The 24,622-nt window shown below is 45.3% G+C and overlaps 1 protein-coding gene and 1 non-coding gene across 2 annotated transcripts in view; one reads left to right on the plus strand and one right to left on the minus strand.

The window, feature by feature from the left end:
• Window positions 1-5,667, minus strand: part of GOLGA5 (golgin A5) — a 40,586-nt gene extending 34,919 nt beyond the window's left edge. Inside the window, exons 1-2 of the mRNA XM_037031192.1 lie at window positions 5,468-5,667; window positions 2,222-2,811 (exon numbers count right to left, since the gene is read on the minus strand). Coding sequence (XP_036887087.1) covers window positions 2,222-2,768 — 547 coding nt within the window. The 5' untranslated portion in view covers window positions 2,769-2,811; window positions 5,468-5,667. The remainder of the gene's footprint in view (window positions 1-2,221; window positions 2,812-5,467) is intronic.
• Window positions 5,668-6,048: 381 nt separating this feature from the next.
• LOC118977037 (U6 spliceosomal RNA) lies at window positions 6,049-6,155 on the plus strand. The gene has a single exon (XR_005064434.1). It is a non-coding gene; the product is annotated as a U6 spliceosomal RNA (small nuclear RNA).
• The last annotated feature ends 18,467 nt before the right edge of the window (window positions 6,156-24,622 follow it).

Below are 24,622 nucleotides of genomic sequence, written 5' to 3' on the forward strand. Positions count from 1 at the left end.
CGAAAGGTCCAGGGTCCGGTTCCCAGTTGGTGCACACGCCTAGGTTGTGTGTTGAGTCCTAGTTAGGGTACCTATGAAAGGCAGCCAATCAACATTTCTCGAGGTTTCTCTCCCTCTCTTTCTCCCTCCCTTCCTCTCTCTCTAAAATCAGTAAGCATGTCCTTGAGTGAGGACAAAAAAAAAAACCCACATTAAAAACATCAAATTTTGGTGAGAATGCAGAACAAAAGGAACTCTTAACCACAGCTGGTGAACTATAAATTGGTGCAGCCTCTTCAGAAAACAGCTTTGGCATTATTAGCGTGGCTGAACATTGCCACACCCTTCAACTCAGCAATTCCATTTCTAAGGATTTTGAGACTTCTCAACCTATGGTGAATTTGCTCCCCCAGTGACATCTGGTAATGTATGAAGACATACTGGGTTGTCACAGCTGGGGTTGCTAGTGGCATCTAATGGGTTAGGAGGCCATGGTGCTGCTGAACAGCCTACAAAGAACAGGATGGCTCCCCACAACAAAGAACCACTCACCCTAAAAGTCAACAGTCCCGAGATGGAGAGACCCTGACCCAGGGAAACGAGACTCCGCTTCTGTAACTCCTGTGTACTGACTGGTTCTAATTTCCCAGTCAGCCAGGCTGATCCTGCCTTTGATCTGTCCTTTACAATCATAATGTAAGTTGTTTTCCTTAAAAGTAAAAAAAAATAATTCATCTCAACCTTAAGCTTAAAAGGCCTCTATAAGCATCACACTGCTATGGCACTTTCAAGTTTTATTACCCTAGCAAACATCTGGAAACAAAAAAACTCAGATGCCCTGGCTCCAACCCCCCAAAATCTAAACCAGGAAGTCTGGGGAGGCACCCAGTAACTCATTTTGTGTTACCCACACAAGTGATTCCAATGCACAATGTCCGGGGACCACTTTCTAACAATGATCCACAGGAATAAAGGACTCCCGGTGGAACATGAGAGCCTTCACAAATGGGTCCCACTTTTCTTTGCTAGGGTCCTTTCCTGCACTGCTCTCCAGCTCACACCATTCCCCAAACAGCACGGACGAACTAACGAACAAACTTAAAACTACTTCTTCGTGGAAGGCTGTCTCCAGGCCTTCTTCTTTTTCACTATTCATTCTTTAACACCCAGCTCAAATTACAGACCCTCGGTATCCTGACCTGAAAACGTAGGCAATTAATTCCTTTCTCCTCCAGGTTTTCACAACCTGCTGACCACACCTCACTTACTGTGTTTATGACACTGCACATAAATGTGTTTATCTCCCCCACTGTAACCTCATTTCATTCAAGAGATTCTCAGTAAATGTTTGTATAAGCAATGAAAAGATGGCTAAGAAACTCAGGAGTGTGTGTACATAATTCAACTGCCACTGCGCGCTCCTGTCTTGAAAGCCCCAAACCCTTGCCTCTACCACTTCATCTTAGAGACACAAGACCGATTCTATTCTCCAGCAGCCGAGACTGTGGGAGAAGCTCTAACAGGCCTGAACGTGAGAGACTCCCAGTGATCATCAGCGCTGTGAGGAATGCCTGCGGGACCCTGTCATGTGCGCCACTATTCAAAAATGGTTGGCAGGTACCTGAGCTAGCCACATTGCCATGCTACCCTCATTTGTGCACGTGAGGAGAGGTACACGTAGAGGAAATTTCACAGCAAATGAAACAACTAAAAACCAGAATTCTAAGCTTTTACCTCACTACTACATCCACACCTTCAACTCACCAACTCCAATCACAGTTCAGTCTGTCAACTTTACTCCTGGGGGGAAATGCAGGGAACCCCCCACCCCCTGGGGCAAAACCCATATAATCAAGAATACATGTGAGGTACAGCCTGCTGTAAATCCCAATGACAAAAGAAATGAACTGAGATAGTCCCAAATCCAAAATTAGGTTTTCTTTCACATTTCAAAGTGATCTTTTTCGTATTTTAAAATATGTTAAGAGGATCATTTTGGATACCACTTCTCAGATGCCGGGCGGGTGGTCACCCTGCAGACGACAAAGGCCCCTACTGTGACTGTACATCGACTGGAAGTATCCCATGCTGTCTCCCTCGTTCACACCGCACATTTCAGAGGGCCTGCCCTCACCCCAGTGGGGACAGGTAACAAAAGAGAGGACGAGAAAAGTGACCAGAAAGTATAAGGCTACGGTCACACATGAACTTGCTTGACTTTAAAGGAGATATGGTTAAGTACCATGGCTTTGGCTCCCAGAAGGACTTTCTTCAGTGGCTCTGGTGGCGGTTACACCGGTGTTTGCAGCACTGACATTTGTCATCTGAGAACTCTGAAGAACGGGTGTCTTGCCCCTTTCTTTTCTGATTTCCGCCCTCCCGGCAGGTTCCTTCCGTGAACTGTTAAGAAAATCAAACAGCAGCTCATCATCAGGTTCCGACTTTTTCCTCCGAACAAACTGGGACGAAGGCCGAGGCACAGATGAGTTTTCAACAGGGTGGGGGGCCTCCACCAACGCCCTGGGTCCTGCTTTCACGTTTGTGGTTCCAGCTAAGATGGTGGCTTTTTGATTCCTAATGTTATCAGCTGCTGAGGAAATATAATCAGCTTTAGATCCAGTCTGATGAGTCAAATCTGTCATTTGCTGGTGAAGTTCCGGATAGTCGGTGTTTTTGCTATATATGATGCTGCTGATGTTCTCTTTCCTGCTGAGAGCTGTTGCAGCCCCTTGATCGACGCGGTTTAAAAGATCTTCTGCCTTTCCAGCCAGATCAGCAAACCAAGACATGATGGTAGCAGAGGAATCCTATCGGTTAACCCTATTGGTGAACCTGTAGGAAGGACACAAAGTAATCAGTGTGGCATGACGGCAGAGCGTAACAGTTGAGACCAGGCCCTGGAATCAGTCAGGGTTGAATGCCTAATCCCGCCTCTTACTAACTATGTAACCTTGAGGAAACTACGTCACTGAAACTGAGAAACTTTATCTAGGAAATGCGCCAGGTAGCTCAGTTGGTGTAATCCTGATGTGCCAAGGTTGCAGCTGCCCAGTCAGCGTACATAAGAGAATCAACCAATGAGGGCAAAAATAAGTGGAACAACAAATCAATGTCTCTCTCTCTCTCTCAAATCAATAAACTATTTTAAAAGTTAAAAAAAGAAATTTAGTAAAATAAGTGCACTTACATTATGAGACACTTTTAAGATAAAATATAAAAATACTTTGCAGAAAAAAAATAGTTTGCAGAATGCATGGCACCTAGTAGGCACGCATTTTAGTAGATGCTATTACCATAACCACATCTACTGCTATTGTTACTACTCCCATTTCAACAAAGGGTAAATGTCAATGCAGCAAAAGCACCCAAATAGCAAACAATATAACAAAATTTCAGTACAACCAAATAAAAGCAATTCCCTAAAGTTTGTTTTAAGGTGCTAAAACTTAAAGAAACTTCTGATTAATACAAACTCTATCTTCTTAAAGAATATAGAATAGCAGCACTACTATGGATAATTTAGGTGTGAACACAATGACTGTCTATAGTACACCTTTAGCACTGGCCGGTGTGGCTCAGTTGGTTGGAGCATCATCCCATAACCAAAAGGTCGCAGGTTCAAATCAGTCAGGGCACGTGCCTAGGATGCAGGTTCGATTCCCCAGTCAAGTCAGGGTGCATGTGGGAGGCAACTGATTGACCTTTCTCTGTCTCTCTCCCTCCCCTCTCTCTAGAATGAGAATAAAATAAACCTTTAAAAAATATAAGTAAGTTATATAGTTGGTACCCTCTATGTGCATATTAAGCTAAACTCAGAATAAAAAAATAAGACTGCATAGCCATTCATTTGACACATATGTTTGAGTACTTACAGCCTGACACAATGAATCAGAATAATGACTAGTTAATCCATGTGATACAGGAGAAAGAGTACTGTACAAGAAAGTTACCCTGGCTGGTGTAGCTCAGTGAATAGAGCTTGGGCCTGTGACCCAAAGGATCACGGTTCGATTCCCAGTCAGGGCACATGCCTGGGTTGCAGGCCAGTTCCCAGCAAGGGACACACAAGAGGCAACCATACATTTGATATTTCTCTCCCTCTCTCCTTCCCTTCCCCTCTAAAGATAAATAAATAAAATCTTTAAAAAAAGAGTATTGTATAAGAAAGTCAATAAACATTTCTTGAATGTGCACATTGTTCTTTTTGCCGAGAAAAGGCAAAATGTATCCGCTGTTAACTCTAATTCTTAATCTCCACTTGAATGTCATCTGCTCCCAAAACCTTTTTCTTCCCATCTAAATTAGGTCTTATCATTTTGTGTTCACATGCTATTCTTCCCCCTCATGGCCACTTTTTTGTTTTATACTTATGTTTTTTCTCTCTTTCCCTATTGGGGAAGGGGAGTAGGTGGATCAAGACCTTTTCTATTTTGCTCAGCAATAAATTTCCAATGTTTATTGCACAGATAAATACTGATGAATACAATTTTTATGTCATGTGCTGCGCAGACATTCATCGCACAATATTCACAAACTCATTATGTAACAAGTAGCAATACATGTATCTTTTTTTTTTACAAGTGGGGAAAAGGTTTAGGAAGATCCCAGAATTTAACTGACAGCTCAGATACTAAAATCGAAGTCAGCCAAACCCATTTTTTAATCCCTGCCTTTCCCATCCAGCTTATCAATATGTGAGTACTTCAACACACCCTCTAAAGCTGTTCCTTAGGAAAGAAATGGGACTACGACCAGCCTGTTTTTTCACAGAGTTTATGTGAAATCAAATGAAAATGCAGCTGAAATGCTTTGTAGCATAAAACTCCCTACAGATGCAATGTATTACTCTCAAGTAAATAGTGGTGGCGTGGGGGCAAATCATCGCTCATAATAAAGCAAAAAACACTTATTAATTCCTTCATGGCGACTCACATTTTAAAGTTAATAGGGCTTTAAAACAAAGCCCCGTGGTTTAATGTTTACCCAATGAAACATACTAAAGAGGGCCCTGAGCACAGGCCCCGTTGACAAACATCTGGAGCCTACTTCGTAATTCCTCGGGCACTGCCCCAAGAAACAGCCCAGACGGAGGTGGAGAGAGAGGGTGACAGTGCGTGGGACCGGCGGCCGGGCCGGCGGTGTCAACACAGACGAAAGGAGGCTGGGCTCAGTCGGTCGGCCCCAGGGAGTGATGGTCAGTGGATCGCGGGTGGGCGAGCGCAGATGCCCACTTCTCTCCCCACCACCTTGTTGACCCTCTGGAAGGGGAAGGGCGGTGAAATCAGACTGGGGAGAGGGGAAGGGAGGAAAGGGGAGGGCACGAAACGAAGTCGGCCTAGGCCCAAGGGGGCTCTTCCGCACCTTTCCTCCGCCCCTCACCAGGCAGAAAGCCCGAATACTCCGTTAAGGGGACGCAATCCCCGCGTTTCAGGTTGTTACTGCCCCAAGAGGACCCGTCCTACTCCCTGGGCCCTGGACGCCGCCTCACCTGAGGACTCTGGATCTGCCGCACAGCTGCCTAGACTTCCTCCTGATCCACCCCACTTAGCAGCCGGCCGGGCAAGAGCCAAGCGGCGTGAAGGAGTCCCGTAGCTGCCACGGCCCTGCCACGGCCCAGCTACTCTTCCGGGAGACGTGGAAGGGCAGCGAGGACCCCAAAACAGAGTGGCTTCTGAGCTGCCTGAGCAGCTGGGAGACGAGAGCAGCCACCTGGAGGCGATGCAGGCAGCAGCGCGGACAGCAGCCGGGACCTCGCGCCTTGCCACGCCCTCTTTCGCCAGCTGCCAGACAAGGAGGGGGCGGGGCCTGCATGCGCCAGACTGGACTCCTCTTCCGACCGCGGCTTGCACGCGGCTAGCAAAACAGTGGAGGCCACGCCTGCTGGGGGGCGGGGCCCCACTGTGGCCCACCTGGATGACAATTTGAGGCCTGAGTTAGGCGGGGGCGTACGGTCTAGGTGCACTGGCCGGCGTTCATTTTTCTGTTTCTCTTTCTCTCTGCAGTCTGTAGGTGAGGCTGCCGAGGCTCGGGTCAGGAGATGAGAATGCAGGAAACAAGATCCCTGATTTCGTGCTCTTTTAGGTAGCACATATATTTAAATTGGAACGGTACAGAAAAGATTAGCATGGCCTCTGCGCAAGGATAACTAGCAAATTTGTGAAGTGTTCCATATTAAAAAAAACACCCTGATTTCATGGAGCTTCCTTTCTAGTGACAGAGACAGATATTAAATAAGTTGATGGATGAACAAGGCAATTTCAGGGCATTACCAGATCTGTAAAGACAAAACGGTGAGAAGTGACTGAAGACGGTGGAAGCACTTTAAATAGTGTGTGGGCTGGAAGGTCTTTGTGGAAGTGACATTTGAGCTGAGACCCCAAAGATGGAAAAGGCCGGTAGAGGGCTTTCCATACAGCAGTATTGTAGTTATGTTATTACAGTTCATTGAATGTTTGCAATCAATCTAAAATCCACATTCAGCAATTCACCCAAAACTCAGCACGTACTCTGTGCACTGGATTGGGCTAATTTAGCCCTAATAACAAGTGTACAACAATCCCCATTTTCATGTTGAGGAAGTAAGAATCAGAGAGTTTAAGTAACTTGTCAAATATCATCTGCTCTAATAAGGAAGGAGTCCACATTACTCCAAAGCCTGTGCCAGTTAGACTCAATGATTTATTGTCTGTAAATTAAATATCTGGAAAAGGAGTAATTACAACTCCTTTTCTTCTTCTCAGGTCAGGGTTAGACCAGGCTACCGGGCAGCAAAAATTTCAAGAGCATGGGGAGGTAATAATAATAGCATCCAACAGTTATGCCTTTATTAAGTGCAGAATACTGTGTTAAGCATTGGGTCTGTTTTGCCTCATTTAATTCCCAGAACAGCTACAAGGAAGGTACTATTATTATCCCATAGTAGGTGGTATTGTGTAGATCTTCCTGTTAAGGATTATATATCCCCATCTGTTGCTAGATGACTGCAGTGCATCCCGGTAAGAGTGTCCTTTCCTGCCTTACTGATAGATGGATCATGTGACTTCCTCTGGCCAATGGAATGTGAACAGAAGTGCCTTTTGACACATTTGAGCAAAAGTATTAAGAGCCATTACACGTTTCTGCTAGCTTTCTTGATCTTTGTTTCCACTTTCATGAGAATAGCCTGTCCCAGATGGGGCTGCTTCCTTCCTCCTTTTGGGTCCTAGAAGGAAAAAGAGATGTGAAGCATGCCCCATCTAGTGTCATACAAATTCAAAATAAACCTTTGCTTTTAGATGCTACTGAGATCTGGGATTATTTATTACACAACTTTACCTAATAAAATCTGATTGATATGTACACCCATTTTACAGATGAGGGCTTTGAGCTTCAGGGAGCTTTAGTTACTTGCCACAAGGAGTAAGTTTTATCTCTGGGATTCCAACCTAGGTCAGTGGGGCTCCAGAAACAATGGTCTTAACCATTGAAAGGGTGAGGATGAGAGGTGAAGTAATGAATGCATGACAATGCCCAGTGCATTGAAATAGCATGGTAAGAGGCAGAAGTCAGATGGCCTGAGTTTTTATTTGGCTGTCAATTAGTTGCAAATGAATTCATCTCTCTGACTCTCAATTTTACCAGGAAAAAAACAAGGCTGTGATGAAGTAGAGTATACCTCGGTTCTGATCGTGGTTCTCCAGTTTCCAGCTGTGCAAACCTGAGCAAACCACTCCACTCCCCAGGATTCATTTATGAAATGAAGATATTGAACTAGAATTAGGGATCACATAGTTTGCAACTTCAATTAATTGTTTTTGTTTGGGCCACAGCATGATGTTTAATTTAAAAACAAAATTTCTCTCAGAGTGTGTTGACAAGAGAGTGGAGAAATAGACATTCTTATGTATTACTGGTAGAAACGTAAACTGATACAACCTCTAAGAAGGCAATTCCACTTTTAGGAAATTATCCTATAAAGACACTGATACAAATGCAAAATGACATATGCAAAGTTATCAATCAAGAGTTGCTTATTAATAGCATATATTGGAAACGAGTTAAATGTTCATTGATTTGCAAATCTTGGTATATTCACCCAACAGAATACTATAAACTGCTTAAAAAAAACAAAAAAACAAAAGCAGCCCTGGCTGGTGTGGCTCAGTGGATTGAGCTTCAGCCTGTGAACTGAAAGGCTGCCAGTTTGATTCCCAGTCAGGGCATATGCCAGTTGGGGGTGTGTGAGAGGCAATTGATCGATGTATCTTTTGCATATCGTCCTCTCTTTCTCCCTTCCCCTCTCTCTAAAAATAAATAAATAAAATCTTAATAAAGAGAACAGAAGGTCTCATGTAGGAATATGAAAAGAGCTCTACAGCCCTAACAATATACGTTTAATGGGGAAAAAAACAAAGAAAAAAGTGGTGTTGATAATACGCTATCATCCATATACAAATATCTTTTACAGGTAGAGCATCTTCCTCAAGGGACACTTTCTTTGCAGGAGAACTTGGCTGAGCAGCGGAAGTGAGAGGGAGCTTTATTCTTCTACTTTGCACATGTCCCTTGAACTCTGTAGTAAGAGAATCTACTATTTTTAAAAATAAGTAAACCAAAATTTTTTTTAAAACTTTGAACACTCTAGGAGGCCAAATGCATCCCCCACGTCTTCACAGCCCTGCCTCTCAGTTGCCTGAGGCCCCTCCTCTATGTCACCTGCCCAGTCCCCACACGCATGCCCTAGAGATTTTGTGATTCTCCTTAGAAAATTGCTGTGTTCCTTCAGCTCCTGGTTCTGTGATTCTACTTCCTTACTGAACAGATCTGAAGAATGAAATTGTGAGCCTCTTCATGCATTCTTCTCTTCCAGCAGCAGGAGGCACTGAGTGCTTAAAAGTATGTGTGTGCCTGTATATTATAACTGGGTTGACCAGTGAAACCAGTATTGCCGTGTCTGTTCATTTCTAGAGCACAGGTTGTAATTTTCCCATGATGCATGGGAACTTCATATTCCCATACCTGTTGGGAAGTCCCTTCATATGCCTCAGGCCAATTCTAGTGTTTTCTGTGTTGTCCGGAAAGCTAAGTTGCTTGCAGAGACAAAGTCCCTTCGCCACTGAGCCCCTGATGAAACTTTCTAGGACCCCTGTTCACCCAACACCCTCAGGTTGCCTTTGCCTTTGCTAAGAGCCTCCAACCAATATATGACCCCACGTTGGCAGCTGGGCTGGGCGGAGGAAAGGCTTGGTGTTGTCCTGGAAACAGCCCAGGCTGAGTATCAGCAAAGAGCAGGTTGTGCCTTGCTTGGTCTTTCATGGACAGCTCCCTTTCTCTCTTGGGGCCTCAGTTTGCTGTCTGTTCAATGGGTGATTTTTAAGGTGGTGGTGAATGATTATTATGCTATGGAATTCTTTCTGTAAAGGAAATCCATCCACGCCCCATGTATAAAACAGATCACAGTCGAGCAGCCCGGACGGAAGAGCGTGGATGAAGACGGTGGGGACAGGGTGAGTGAGTACAGAGCCCCACCCAACAGATCCCCACCCTGCACCCAGAAGCTCCTGACACATCTCAGAAGAACTCGTTTAAAATGCCTTTGCACTCAGTATTGGTGTCCTTTAAGAGTTCCTTCCAAGGCCCTGGCCAGGGAGCTCAGATGGGTTACAGTGTTGGCCTGATATGCCAAGGTCGAGGGTTTGATCTTTGGTCAGGGTACATACAGGAAGCAACCAACGAATGCATAAATAAGTGGAACAAAAAAAATGGATGTATTTCTCTCTCCCTTCTTCTCTCTTTAACATCAATCAAAAAAAGCCACACCCAAACTTGGAGTCATCAGCACATAATAAAACTGAAAACCATGGGAGTGGATGAGTCAGCCAGGGAATAAATGGGGAGAGAGATAATATAAACCAGGACTGAGGTGTCCTGGAAGCCACGTGAAGAAAGTATGTAAAAGAAGAAGTGATCAACTGCGTTAAATTCTGTGAAAGGGCATGATTCCCTATATACGAAATGTCCAGAACAGGGAAATCCCTAGAGACAAAGAGCAGGGGGGTGGCCACCAGGGGTCAGGGGGTGTAAGGAACAGGCAGTGACTGCTGGGTACAGGACTTGCCTTGGGGCCATGAAACTGTCTCGGAACTTGATAGAAGCAGTGGCTGCAAAATATTTCGAAGGGACTAAACGCCACTGGATTGTACTTTTAAATGATTGGTTTTATGTTATGTGTATTTCACCCTAATAAAAAATTCTGTGAGAGATCAAGCATGAGACTGAGAAATGACTGGATTAGTAGTGTTGAGGTCACTGGTGGTCTGGACAAGAAATGTTTTGGGGAGTGTGGAGCAGACACCTAAAGGGAGTAAATCTAGGGAGGACTGGCCTGGGAGGGCGGCTACGAGGCTGCGGTTCTCACGGCAGATTCCTGCCCCCCACCTGGCACCGAAGCAAGGGTCACACACTTTCTTTATTCTGTCAGCTTGATTCGTTCACGTCAGGGCTGGCTGGGCTGCAGCAGGTCACGTGTACTTTTTATACTCTCTTGCCAGCTTCTTTGTGCATCGACATTAATGGTTTTGTCCAGCTTTATAATTTTTGCCAATTTTGTGGGTGTCTAATGGTATCTCCTTGTGGCTCCTAGATGACATATGTGTACATCTAGATATGTATGTATATAAATAGGTATCTTATAAGTATGTCAAATAGAGATGTACATATAAAATACACTTAAATATATTTTTCTTGTATTTTTAAGCTTTTTCATTTAAAAAAAGATTTTATTTATTTATTTTTAGAGAGAGGGAAAGGGAGGGAGAAAGAGAGGGAGAGAAACATCAATGCGTGAGAAATACATCAATCTGTTGCCTCTCACATGTCCCTCACTGGGGATCTGGCCCACAACCCAGGCATGTGCCTTAACTGGGATTTGAATCAGCAACCTTTCAGTTCACAGGCTGGCACTCAAGGCACTGAGCCACACTACCCAGGGCTTTAAGGTATTTTAATGCAGGGAGAGCTCAGGCTATATTCAGAAAATCCACAGATTTCTTGGAAACAAATTTCTCCTGCATTTTAAAAGCTATTTTTGCAGTGAAACATAACATGTATGGAGGAAAGTACAAAATGCAAAGTAGATCTGTGTGCACATGTGATGTTGCCAGGGCCTCCAAGGGCCCTGGGCGTCCTTTCCTGCACAACTCCCTTCTCTCCTGAAGGTAACAACAGTGCTCATTCTTCTGGTGATCGGGTCCCCATTTTTATACAGCTCTCTCCCCTAACTTAGAACCACACACACACACACACACACAAATGAGTGCATGTGAAACCAGGTGACGTCTGGGTAACGCCTGCGGTCTAGTTGATAATGTTGTGGCAATGCCAGGGTTTGATGTCGTACTATAATTATGTAAGATGCTGCCACTGGCGGGTGGGGGGTGGGGCTGGGGGAAGGATACAGTAGACATCTTTTTTTGCCACTTCCTGTGAGTCTATAACTACTTAAAAGTTAAAAAAATGAAAACGTGCTCTTATCTTTTAGAAACACATAGTGAAATATTCACGGGTGATGTATTAGTTTTCTGTTAGTGCACAGCAACCTGTCAGAGCGTAACGGTTTAATCACCGGTGAACATTTATAATCTTCCACAGTTTCTGAGAATCGGGAGACTGGCTACCACAATCTTCCCTCTGGTCCCTGATGACTCAGTGCTTCCCACATGAAAAATACACTCACCTCCTCCCAAGGGCCTCAAAAACCTCATTGTATTGCAACATCAACTCAAAGTCCAGAATCTCACTATTTGAAAATCATATTCAAGTTCTCCCAAGCACAGTTATTCTTCATTTGAAGACCTGTTAGATTGGATAGATAGTAAACCAAGGCAGGGTGGAGGAGGGAGACACATCTCACTCACTAACCCAGCAGTCCCGAGCCTGGTCCAATAATATTACCAGGTGTCCCAGCATCACAAGAAATACCATGCTACCAGGGGAGGAGGGCAGTCCCTAAAATTTAATGTATGATTTCCACTATCTGGGAAAGAAAGCCTTCGAAACAGTGTATTCATCCCAAGGCCTGGAAGAGGAGGGACCCAAAGAAAGAACCCATAAAACAATTTTGGTTAATTGCCTATCTCTGGCCATGGTCTGTTTTATGAGGAAGACCCTGGTGCTTACAGAAACAGACCATCAACAACTGAGGGTAACTGGCTCAACTTCAATTAACTGCCTCCTGCCTTATCTGTTTTATGACAACATGAACAAAGGTCATCTGGAGCAAGGTAAGAATTCAGGTTAGCAGATCCGCCACACACACTGTGTTTGGGCAGTCATGCCCTCTTGTGGGCAGCTGGCACCACCTTTCCCCAGCAATTGATACGTAACTTCTTCACCTCATCCCACAACATTGTAAGTCCCCAAGACAAAGGGTGTGTTGCTTTTGGCTGCCCTTGCTGTTGCCACCTTGGCTCTTCCCTTTCTCCCCCACCTCTCTTCCATAATAAATATATCGCCATCACACCCTGCTTGCACACTAATAGACTTGCTGGTCTGTAATTCTTTACAGTGCTGGCAAGAAGAACCGAGTTTCTTCCAGAAAAGAACTATGAGTTAAAAAGACAAATTAGTTACCCCTTTGCCAACATACAGCGATGACAGGCATAGGATAGATCGTCTCATTCAAAAATGGGAGAGACTTCTGGCCAAGATGGAGGCGTAGGTAGACACACTGTGCCTCTTCGCACAATCAAAATTAAGGGACACAACAATTTAGAAACAAACAAACAAAAAAACAACCAGAACTGACAGAAAATTGAACTGTGCAGAAGTCCAACAACCATTCAGCCAGACCAGTAAGAGGGGTGGAGTCAGCGGCCAGCGGAGAGGGGTGGAGGCAGGAAAAAGCAGTGGCTGGCAGACCCTGGGTGCAGGGTGGCAACAAGCAGACCCAGTGAGGCACCCAAGGTGGCTGGCTGACCGCGGTCCCACATTTGCAGGCAGATAAACCAGGCAAAAACAGAGAGCGAGACAGACCACACAACCCAGGGCCCCAGTGCCGGGAAACAAAGACTAAAAGTACCAATTGAAAACACCTGTGGGAGTTGAGGCGCCAGGAGAGGCTCCCAGCCTCACAGGAGAGTTTGCTGGAGAGACCCACAGGGTTCTAGAATGTACACAAGCCCACCCACCTGGGAACCAGCACCAGAAGGGCCCAGTTTGCTTGGGGGAAGCAGCAGAGGGCACCAAAATCTGAGAGAGAGTGGAGTAAGTGCCATTATTCCCTCTCTGACCCTGCCCCCACACATAGTGGTCATAACCCAGCGATGGGGGGGGTGGTTTGCCCTGCCCTGGTGAACACCTAAGGCTTCGCCCCTCACCACATAATGGGTGCGACCAGACCCCCCCCCAAAATGGCTAAAATGGAAGAACAGATCAAAGCCTAAGAACCAATACATCTAAGCAACCAAGAGATAGCCAACCTATCAGATGCACAGTTTAAAGCACTGCTGATCAGGATGCTTACAGAATTGATTGACTTTGGTTGCAAATTAGATGAACATATGAAGGCTACACTAAGTGAAATTAAAGAAAATGCACAGGGTGATGGGAAGGAAACAACTGGACTCAAATCATTGGAGTAGACCAAAAGGAAGAAAGAAACAACCAAACAGAAAAAAACTGAAGAAACAAGAATTCAAAAAATGAGGAGAGGCATAGGAACCTCCAGGACATCTTTAAACATTCCAACATCCAAATTATACGGGTACCAGAAGGGGAAAAGAAACAGCCACGAGTGGAAAACATATTTGAACAAATAATAAAGGAGAACTTCCCCAGTCTGGCAAGGGAAATAGACTTCCAGGACATCCAGGAAACTCAGAGAGTCCCAAAGAAGTTGGACCCAAGAAGGAACACACCAAGGCACATCATAATTACATTACCCAAGATTAAAATGAAGGAGAGAATTCTAGAAGCAGCAAGAGATAAGGGGACAGTTGCCTACAAAGGTGTTCCCATCAGACTGTCAGCTGATTTCTCAAAAGAAACCTTACAGGCAAGAAGGAGCTGGAAAGAAGTATTCCAAGTCATGAAAGGCAAGAACCTACATCCAAGATTACTCTATCCAGCAAAACTTTCATTTAGAATGAAAGGGCAGATAAAGTGCTTCTCAGATAAGGTCAAGTTCAAGGAGTTCATCATCACCAAGCCCTTATTATATGAAATGCTAAAGGGACTTATCTAAGAAAAAGAAGATGAAAAATATGAACAGTGAAAAAAGGACAGCAAACTCACAGTTATTAACAACCACACCTTAAAAAAAAGCAAACTAAGCAAACAACTAGAACAGGAACAGAACCACAGAAATGGAGATCACATGGAGGTTTAGCAATGCGGGAGTGGGAGGAGGAGAGGGGGGGGAAAGATACAGAGAATGTGTAGCATAGAGGATACGTAGAAAATAGGAGAGCAAGAATGGTATGGGAAATGCAGAAGCTAAAGAACTTACAACACACGGACACGAATTAAGTGGGGGAATGTGGGTGGAAGGGGGTGTGCAAGGTGAAGGAGAATGAAGGGGGGATGGGACAACTGTAATAGCATAACCAATAAAATATATTTTAAAAATAATAAAAAAATGGGAGAATAGGAGACACACACTGGGCCCTGCAGTGGATTCTGAAACCCCGCAGGGCTGTGTCCTCAGTTCCCTGCTTTGGGCTCAAGGCCTGAGAAGATTCTCTGTGGTCCTTGGTTTCACCTTCTGAGTCATCTTTTCTTTTCCATGAGGGATTAGCCTGTCCTTACTACTGCGTAGTTTCCTTAGACTACTTTCTGTCAATAAAATTTGGGGCATTCCAAGATCTCCAAACAGGTGGTGTTTCTGCTAATACAATTCTCTTTAAAACATTGTGAGTCTTTCTAAAAAAAAAAAAAAAATCTTTGTGGGCCTTTAACAGATCTCATCAGAGTTTATTTCATTAGGCAGATTAACACCCCCAAATCTCTTTGAGATAAGCCTCTCTTTCCTTAGCTTTTATCTGAGAGTGCCGAAGAACAGTGGTCTAAAAAATCCTAGAAGTGCTATTGTTTGAGCAATTATCTGCAGCATTGCCTTAGGCCTTTCTAATGTGTTAACAGAGGATTTTACAGTTCACCCTTGGTTTAATCTTTTTAAAAAATATTTTATTTATTTATTTTTAGAGAGAGGGGACAGGAAGGAGAAAGAGTTGGAGAGAAACATCAATGTGTGGTTGCCTCTCAGGTTCCCCCTACTGGGGACCTGGCCTGCAACCCAGGCATGTGCCCTGACTGGGAATCAAACCTGCAACCCTTTGCTTCACAGGAACGTGCTCAATCCACTGAGCCTCACCAGCCAGGGCTAATTGCTTAAACTGTGTTACTGTGCTCACTTCAGCAGTGGCACATACACCAAATCATGTTTTTCTAACTTGTTCTCTGATATTTTTCCCCAACGGCATTTCTAAATTTTAGCATTTCTGCTATCCATAGTCTGGGAATTTCCAAATCTGGCAAATTCTGACAACTCTAGAGTTATCTTTTCAGCTAAATCTCTTTCCTCTTGCATTTTTACCTCAGGCTGCAAGAAGAAGCCAGGTGACACATTCTGCCTTAAAAAAAAAATCCTCTTAGGATACCCAGTTAATTAGTTAGATTTTCTACTCTGCAGGTTACTGTAGTTGACAGTGCGGTAAAACTTTCTCCCATTAAATATTAAGAAACTTCCTGTTTCTGATGATATTTTTATTTTCCTTTCAACTTTCATGGTCTGCCTCCCCCAAGCCCTGGAGCCCCACTAGACTTCCCTCAACACACTGCTCCAAGCCCTTCCAGTTCCCGTGTCCTGGCTCGCTGGCTCTCCCTCCTGGGAGCATGCCCCTGCCTTTCTCTTTCTCCCGTCTCCCGGCAGATGCGCAGGCGCGTTACCTTGGCCTCTCTCTCTCCTCAGCTCAGAGGGCTGGTCCTCCTTCTGCCTCTGTACCTTGTTTCCAGCCTACACAGCCCAACCGACTAACTTCTACCACCTCCATAACTTTCTAAATAAACTTTCTTTTAGCATTTGAAAAAAAAACAAAGACCTTTCAGTTTCCACCTCTGCCTGATCTCACATTTTTACGTCTCTGTTAGGGCCTCATCCTACCTACGCCCAGGTACCAGTCTCTGCACGATAAATCGTCCCCAAACTCCGTGGCTTCCACAACGTTATGCTCACACAGTATCTCCCACAGGGGGTTGGGGGAGCAGTTTGCCTTGGCAGTTCTGGTCCAGCTTTCTTCCTGAGGGCCTCCGATGAGCTATAGCCATCTGGAACCTTTCCTTTCCTTTTTTTTTTTTTTCCTGGCCGTTTATTTTCCACTTGGTGCAAGGCACACTGTGATGGGTGTCGGGAAAGCTTGGATAGTAAAAGGCAGGGCTCTCTCAACTTCCTTTTGATGTTTTGGTGTTTTCACATCAAAGAACCCAACCGCTTCTGCTTGCTGAAGTCTGCCTAGTCTTCGGGGTGGGGTAAGGAGAGGGGAGGGGGTAGCCTTCTGGAAGTCTGGTGGCTGGTGGCGGCCACTCAAGCCACTACCTTGTGGCTGCCTGAGCCAGGTGACAGGTGGTCTTGCTGAACGAAGCCTGGGGAGATTCTGAGTGATCTGGGGACTCCAACACTGTGGCCACGAAGAAGAGAGTAGNTCCTGGCCATTTATTTTCCACTTGGTGCAAGGCACACTGTGATGGGTGTCGGGAAAGCTTGGGTAGTAAAAGGCAGGGCTCTCTCAACTTCCTTTTGATGTTTTGGTGTTTTCACATCAAAGAACCCAACCGCTTCTGCTTGCTGAAGTCTGCTTAGTCTTCGGGGTGGGGTAAGGAGAGGGGAGGGGGTAGCCTTCTGGAAGTCTGGTGGCTGGTGGCGGCCACTCAAGCCACTACCTTGTGGCTGCCTGAGCCAGGTGACAGGTGGTCTTGCTGAACGAAGCCTGGGGAGATTCTGAGTGATCTGGGGACTCCAACACTGTGGCCACGAAGAAGAGAGCAGACCTCGGAGAAGCAGCAGCTCGCCCGTCAGTGACCGGGTTGGCCATGGGGAGACCAGGGTGGTGGGGATGGCTTCCCCAGAGCTCTTGGCACTTTAAAAGGACCTGTTCCTGGAAGTGGAACCTAAGCAACGAAGGGAGCAGTCGACGGTGACCCCAAGCTGAGCCGCTGGAAGGATGGCTGCCATGATCTTGCTTGTGGGCAGATGGAAACCGTCGGCGGGGGGGCCGCGGGGTCTCTGGCGCTAGGCTAGGAGCCTGCAGGAGGCTGCTCCGCGGTCCGGACCGGCAGGAATCTAAAATCTTAACTGGGGCAGAAGGGCCTGCTTCTTACATGAAGGCAAGTCGGTGGGAGGCCCCAGTCCTCTCCGCATGGGCTCCTCAACAAGGACACACCGGTGTCCTCATAGACTGGCAGCTGGTCTCCCCCAGCAGGGCTGGGACTAGTGGGCGCCCCGTGAGTCGCCTACAGGGCAAAACTGAGGGAGGCATTCTCGCCCAGGGCTGTGCAAGCACAAGAGATTAAATGCCTCCCTAGATTTTGTGTGGCGGGTGCCTTGCTTACCTTGGTCTAGTCTCAGCCTGGTCCCCACAGTGGAGCCCAAGAGACCAGTGGGGAGGCCACCGTATCTTCCAGGGCTCAGCCTCGGAAGTCAGAAGCCACCGCTTCCACCACCTTTAAAAGGTTACACACAGCAGCTCCCATTCAGTGTGGGAGAACACACAAGGTCGTGAGTACAAGGCGAGGATCGCTGGGGATCACCTTGAGGGCTGATTCCCACAGATGAGACTCAGGGATGTCTGGCATTGGCTCTAAGATAATCTGGACTGACAGGACTTCGTGAGAGTACAAATCAAACAAGATCGACCACCAGTGCCGGTTGATCAGTACACAGAGGCCCGTTATGCCGTGCTGTCTATGCTAGCTAGCAAATGTTTGAGATTTCCCATAATAAAAAGTGAAAACAAACAAACAAGACTATGGGATGAGGGAGCCGTTGCCCGGCTCAGCCAGAGTGGAGCAACTGCTGTTCCCAAGCCCAAGGTCACCTTGTTCACCGTGTCTCCCAGTGTTTGATAACCACTTGCCCAGCTGGTCGTGTTAGCTGGGAACAAACATAATTTTTTAAAAAGAATTTAAGCTTTTTAGAGAGAGGGGAAGGGAGGGAGAAAGAGGAAGAGAAAGGCTATATGTGACTGAAACACCGATCAGCCGTATGCTCCCATCTGGAGACAGCCGGCAACCCAGGCATGCGCCCTGATGGTGAATCGAACAGGTGATCCTTCGGTTCACAGGCTGGCACTCAACCCGCTGAGCGACACCAGGCAGGGCTAACATAACAATTTTTATAAAAGTAATTTGAATGGAAAAAAAGTTGCAGAAGTGTCTGTATGGAATAATAACATTTATTTAAATTTTTTAAAGCAGTAAAACAATATTATGTAATTAAAGTATTTTTTTAGAGCAGTTTTAGGATTGCAACACAAACAAGAGGAAGGTACAGAGATTTCCCTTGTATTTCCTGTCCCCACACGTGAGCCTCCCCCATCACCACGGGGGGTGAGTGGTGATACCACTCACCAGAGCAGCACTTTTATTTTAAACCCAGGATGAACCTACACTGAAACATCACAATCCCCCCACGTCCATAGTTTACTTGGGGCAGACTCTCGCTGTTGCATATTCTATGAGTTTAGGAGAAGGTGTGATGGCACATACCCATCATTACAATGTCACACTGAGTATTTTTACTGCCCTAAAATCCTCGGTACCCTGCTTATTCACCCCCTCACCCTACCCCGCGCCGGCAACCACTGGCCTTTTCACCATCTCCCCAGTTTTGGCTTTTCCAGAATGTCATATAGTTGGAATCCTACCTTTCCAGCCTTTCCCGATTGGCTCCTTTCACTTAGTAGTAAGTGATAATGTTCTCCATTCTTTTCACTGTACTGCATAATTTTTAAAGATATATAATTGCATATTGAGAATACAAAAACTTATAGTAATAATAAACATTAATTTATAATAGCAGTTACTTCTGAGTGGAAGGTGAGGGACCGAGGAGGCTTCACATGTAAGTTTTTAAGTGTCAGAAACAAATACGGGGAAGCTGGATGGCAGGTACAGGAGAATTTGTTATTCTATAGTCTTATGTTTGAAACACTTCACAATAGCAAAGTAAATTGTATCTAAAAAAGCCAGAATACCCACTGCTATTGAACATTGTACTGAAGTCTCAGCCAATGTGATCAAACAAAATAAAAAAAACATTTTTTATTTTTTTTATTTTTATTATTTTTATTTTTTAAAATATATTTTATTGATTATACCATTACAGTTGTTCAATTCCCTCCCTTCATTCCCCTCCCCCCACACACTCCCTCCCCCACCATTCTCCCCCCCTTAGTTTATAACCACGTGTCTCAAGTTCTTTAGATTCTATATTTCCCCTACTATTCTTGCCCTCCCCCCTATCTATTTTCTACCTACCGTCTCTGCTATTTTCTGTACCTTCTCCTTCCTTCTCCTCCTCCCACTCCCCTGTTGCTAACCCTCCATGTGTTCTTCATTTCTATGGTTCCACTCCTGATCTAGCTGTCCTCTTGGTTTGCTTTTGTTTTAGGTGTGGTTGTTAATAACTGTGTGTTTGCTGTCCTTTTTTCACTGTTCATATTTTTCATCTTCTTTTTCTTAGATAAGTCCCTTTAACATTTCATATAATAAGGGCTTGGTGATGTTGAACTCCTTGAACTTGACCTTACCTGAGAAGCACTTTATCTGCCCTTTCATTCTAAATGAAAGTTTTGCTGGATAAAGCAATCTTGGCTGTAGGTCTTTGGATTTCATGACTTGGAATACTTCTTTCCAGCCCCTCCTTGGCTGTAAGGTCTCTTTTGAGAAATCCGCTGACAGTCTGATGGGTACTCCTTTGTAGGTGACTGTCCCCTTATCTCTTGCTGCTTCTAGGATTCTCTCCTTCATTTTAGTCTTGGGCAATGTAATTATGATGTGCCTTAGTGTGTTCCTTCTTGGGTCCAACTTCTTTGGGACTCTCTGAGCTTCCTGGATTTCCTGGAAGTCTATTTCCCTTGCCAGACTGGGGAAGTTCTCCTTTATTATTTGTTCAAATAAGTGTTCCACTCGTGGCTGTTTCTTTCCCCCTTCTGGTACCCCTATAATCCGGATGTTGGAACGTTTAAAGATGTCTTGGAGGTTCCTAAGCCTCTCCTCATTTTTTTGAATTCTCATTTCTTCATTCCTTTCTGGTCGGATGTTTCGTTCTTCCTTCTGGTCCATTCCATTGATTTGAGTCCCAGTTTCCTTTCCATCGCTATTGGATTCCTGGACATCTCCCTTCGTTTCAATTAGTTTAGCCTTCATATGTTCCTCTAATTTGTGACTATAATCAACCAGTTCTGTTAGCATCCTGATAACCAGTGTCTTGAATTGTGCTTCTGAGAGGCTGGCAATTTCTCGGTCGCTGAGAGTTATGGGGTCTGGGACTTCTTCTTGCGCCATCTTTTGGGCCGTTCATGCCTGTTCCATAGCAGGATTGGAGCCCTAAGGTGTTCACCAGAGCAGGGCAACTAAGTCGCTGGGTTGTGACGTTGTATGTAGGGGTGGGGTCAAAGAGGAACTATGGCGTCCCATCTGCCGCCTGCTGCCGCGGCCCCCACCGGTGCCGCAGCTGCCACCGTAACTGGGCCCACGCATTTCGTCCTGCTGCACTTGAATGTGCCACCTTCGTCAGCCCTCGCCCCCTGGGGCCTGCGTGGTCCATCTTACTGTGCGTGAATGTGCAACCGCGGTCAATCTGCCCCGCACCCTGACTGGGTCCGGGCTGCCTGCGCGCCTAGGTCGGGGGACCTGTCCTGCCTGACCCTGCTCGCTGCTGGCTCCGCCCGTCTTACCATTCCTGTTGAACGGTTAGATGTAGTTGGACTTCCGTATAATTCAATTTTCTGTCTTTTGGCTGTGTCTTTGTTTCTCCAAACCTTTGTTGTATTCAAACTTGATTGTAGGAGAAGGCACAGCGTTTCCACCTATGCCTCCATCTTGGCGGAAGTCCAAATAAAACATTTTTTAAAGATTTTATTTGTTTATTTTTAGATAGAGGAAAGTAGGAAGAGAGGGAGAGAAACATCAATGTGTGGTTGCCTCTCGCACACCCTCAACTGGGAACCTGGCTTGCAACCCAGGCATGTGCCCTGACTGGGAATTGAACCAGTGACCTTTCAGTTTGCAGGCTGGCACTCAATCCACTGAGCCACACCAGCCAGGGTGAAATAATACATTTTAAATTTTGGCAAATGATCTGAGCACTGCCGCAGCACCTGAAACAAGAGCTCTTTTAGGGGACTTGGTTAAAGGATTGTTTTTTTTTAAGTAGCACAAGAGCATTTGTTCAAGGGTAGGAATAGTATGAAGAAGACACTAGAGCTTCTTCTCTGAACGAAATAAGGAAGGTAAGAGGCTCCAAAAGGCTGTTAGCATAAAACATCCCTAAGAGGATGAGTATTGGATTTATTCATACACTCTGCATACTTTTTCATTGATTCATGGCCTGTCCACTCACTTAAGAAGGCACGTAGGTGTTTGGGAGCCTTTTATAGAATATAGTGCTTTCTTAGCAATTTACTACTTCCTGTTTTGAGTTTTAAAAAATATTTCCTCAGCATTTTTAACCAAGTGCTTTGTTGTAGAGAAAGAATGAAAAAGAGGAACTCTTTTTCTCATGTTAACTGTTTTTACTCTTGAACATACATTATTATCTGCGTGCTTTGCTGAACATCACAAGCCAGCCTCACTGGCTGCAATTCAGCCCTGGTTTGGGGAAGTCATGGGTTCCAGGACATCAGCCAAAGATTACACTGGCTTTTGCCAACATCTTGTCATGCTCATTGGGGCTGAAGGTAGATGAGACAAAGGGTAATACTGACAGTATTTCTTTGGTTTACTGAACCACAAAATCGAGAAAAGTTTTATTCGGGAGAGAGAGTATAAGAAAATGAAACAAGGTGATACCAGGAACTTGATTCAACAAGTGATTTTCAAAGCGTGAGCCAAGATCAGCCCAGACTCAGCCTGAAGTGTGAGGCTCTTTCACCTGTAGCAACATCTAGAGACACATGTGGGCTGGAAATCAGATGAGCCATGTTCAAGTTCTGCTTGGTGGCTAACTTGCTGTGTGACTCAGAAGTCACGGTTCCTTCAGTATCTCAATTTCTTTGTTTGCAAAACCAGGGTCCTCGGTTACATCATCTCCGAAGTTATTCCAGTTCTAAACTTCTACATCCGAAAGTCAAAAAGGGACTTCATTACATCTGGAAAGAAGGTTACCAGAAGTGGAAACCAGAGGACTCTCTGGTCACGTGTCACGCACTCATCTGGTAGTCAGCCAACACTTGCCAAGTGCTTACCATCGTCTGAGGGACTGGATAGAGACCCGCAGTGGATCGCTACGAATGGACTAAGCAGTGATTACTGAGCAGGATGTGATGAGGGCACCAGACCTGCCGAGAGCATTTTGGTGGGGCTCCACCCAGTGTCTTCCTCAGCTCGGCACCGGATAAAGCGCTTTTCTTGAAGATAATTCTTCAGGCAGGGGACTTTCTTGAAACCTCTAGCTTGAGCTCCGGGGGAAACCTAGTTTTAAGGACGGGGAAGGGGTGAGGAACCTTTGACTGCCCAGGTCCAGCTTGAGGGTGAACTTGTGGTTATGGCCTCTTGGTTACCTCCTTCAACAATGGATAAATAAGGTGTGGCACATCCTTAGAACAAAATATTACCGAGCCATAAAAAAGAAGTACTGATACATGCTACAGCATGGATACCTTTAAAATATGCTAAATGAAAGAAGCCAGACACAAAAAGGCCCATGATGCATGGTTACATTATGTGAAATGTGCAGGGAAGGCAAACCTATAGAGACAGAAAGTTTGTATGTGGTTGCCTGCACTTGAGGGTGGGAACAGGGAGAGACTGCAAATGGTATAAGAGCTCTTTTGGGGTTGTTGGAAATGTTCTAAAATTAGATTGTGGGTGTGGTTGCTCAACTCTGCACACTGACTATAAATCACTGAACTGTATACTTACAATGGATGAATTATATGACCTACAGATTGGATCTCAATAAAGCTGCTTTTAAAAATGGGAAAGGCAGAACCACCGCATAGCACTTATGTTGAAAGGAAGTTGCCAGCCCCGTTCCTTAACAAGGACTGCCTTTTATTCTGAGGTTATTTACTTCTCACTTTTTTTGTTATTAGTATGTCCTTTTCTTCTGGAAATCAAAATGATAGCAAATGGCAGTAATGGTAGTTTTTTTTCTTTGTTTAACATCCTTTTCTGGAGAGGAAAAAGTAAACATCCTGTGCTGGTTCTCCCAAGTTTGTGAAAACCGTACTGACTGTGAAGTCCAAGGGTACGGGAAGCCGCAGGCTGGCTGATCCGTTCAACCGGGAAGAGGTCTCAAGGATCACTGAGTTCAACCCTCTCATTTTCAAGCTGCGAAAACGTGGAGCTTGTGGGCAGTTCATTCCCTTTGCACCCTCACTGCTGCCTCACTGCTGCCTTCCGATTCCGGGAATGGAAGACCTTGGTCCACCCGCCTGTCGGTGCACGCTAAGGTGTGACATGCTGGGCAGGCCAGAGTGCTAAGAGGCTCCACTCCGGACACAGTTCTGGGAGAAATGCGTGGTCCCCCTGAGCTGAGTGTAACTGGCCCAGGCACCCCGCGTTGACCATGCCTTCACGTGACAGTTGGCATCTGCCCAGTGACGAAGAAGTGCTTACTGGCCCGAAGGAGATGTTGACTGTGTGGTAACTAAGGGTTCTTCTCCCAGACTCAGCAGCGGGACATGTGACTTGTGGTCCTGGGGCTGGACTCCAGTGTCACTTCTCGGTTTTACTCTTGCTGCTAAAAATATGCCATGTTAAAATGCCCAGACCCCTGGAAGTCAAGGCACTTGGGGAATGCAAAGTTTAATTAGTCATTTCTGTTTTTACTTATTTACACCCAATCTGGTCCCAGAAAGGGTTGAAAGCAGCTTTTGAGTTAAAAGGGAGACTGCTAACAAAGTTATGTAAGTATAGAAGTCTTGTTCTGACTCTAAACCCAATTTTTTATTTAAAGTGTCAGCAGAAACCATTCAACTACAATTTTTATACTTCTTAGTTCTATACTACAAAGCTTTGGAAAACAACTTTACTGAGATATAACTCACATAATGAGAAATCCACTCTTTTAAAGCGTACAATTCCGTGGTTTTCGGTGTCTTCACAGTCGTGCACCCGCCACCATTATCTAATTGTAGGGCATTTTCATCACCGCTCGGGAGAAACTCCACCTGACAGCAGCCGCTCTCCATTCTGTCTCAGGGCCTGGCAACCACTGACTCGCTTGCCTATGGATTGGTCGATTGGACATTCTGTGTAAATGGAATGATGCAAACACGACCTTTGTAGTAACTCCTCTCACGTCCTGTAATGTTTTCAAGGTTCATCGATATTCAGTAAACCACTTTTTTAAAATATAAAGCAATCAAGAGAATGAGAAGATAAGCCATGGATTAGGAAAAAATATTTGCAAAAATGCACTGACTGGTGTGGCTCAGTGGACCGA

Source organism: Sturnira hondurensis, unplaced genomic scaffold (genome assembly GCF_014824575.4).
Source record: "Sturnira hondurensis isolate 20B ecotype Veracruz unplaced genomic scaffold, ASM1482457v3 Scaffold0021143, whole genome shotgun sequence".
Lineage (NCBI taxonomy): Eukaryota > Metazoa > Chordata > Mammalia > Chiroptera > Phyllostomidae > Sturnira > Sturnira hondurensis.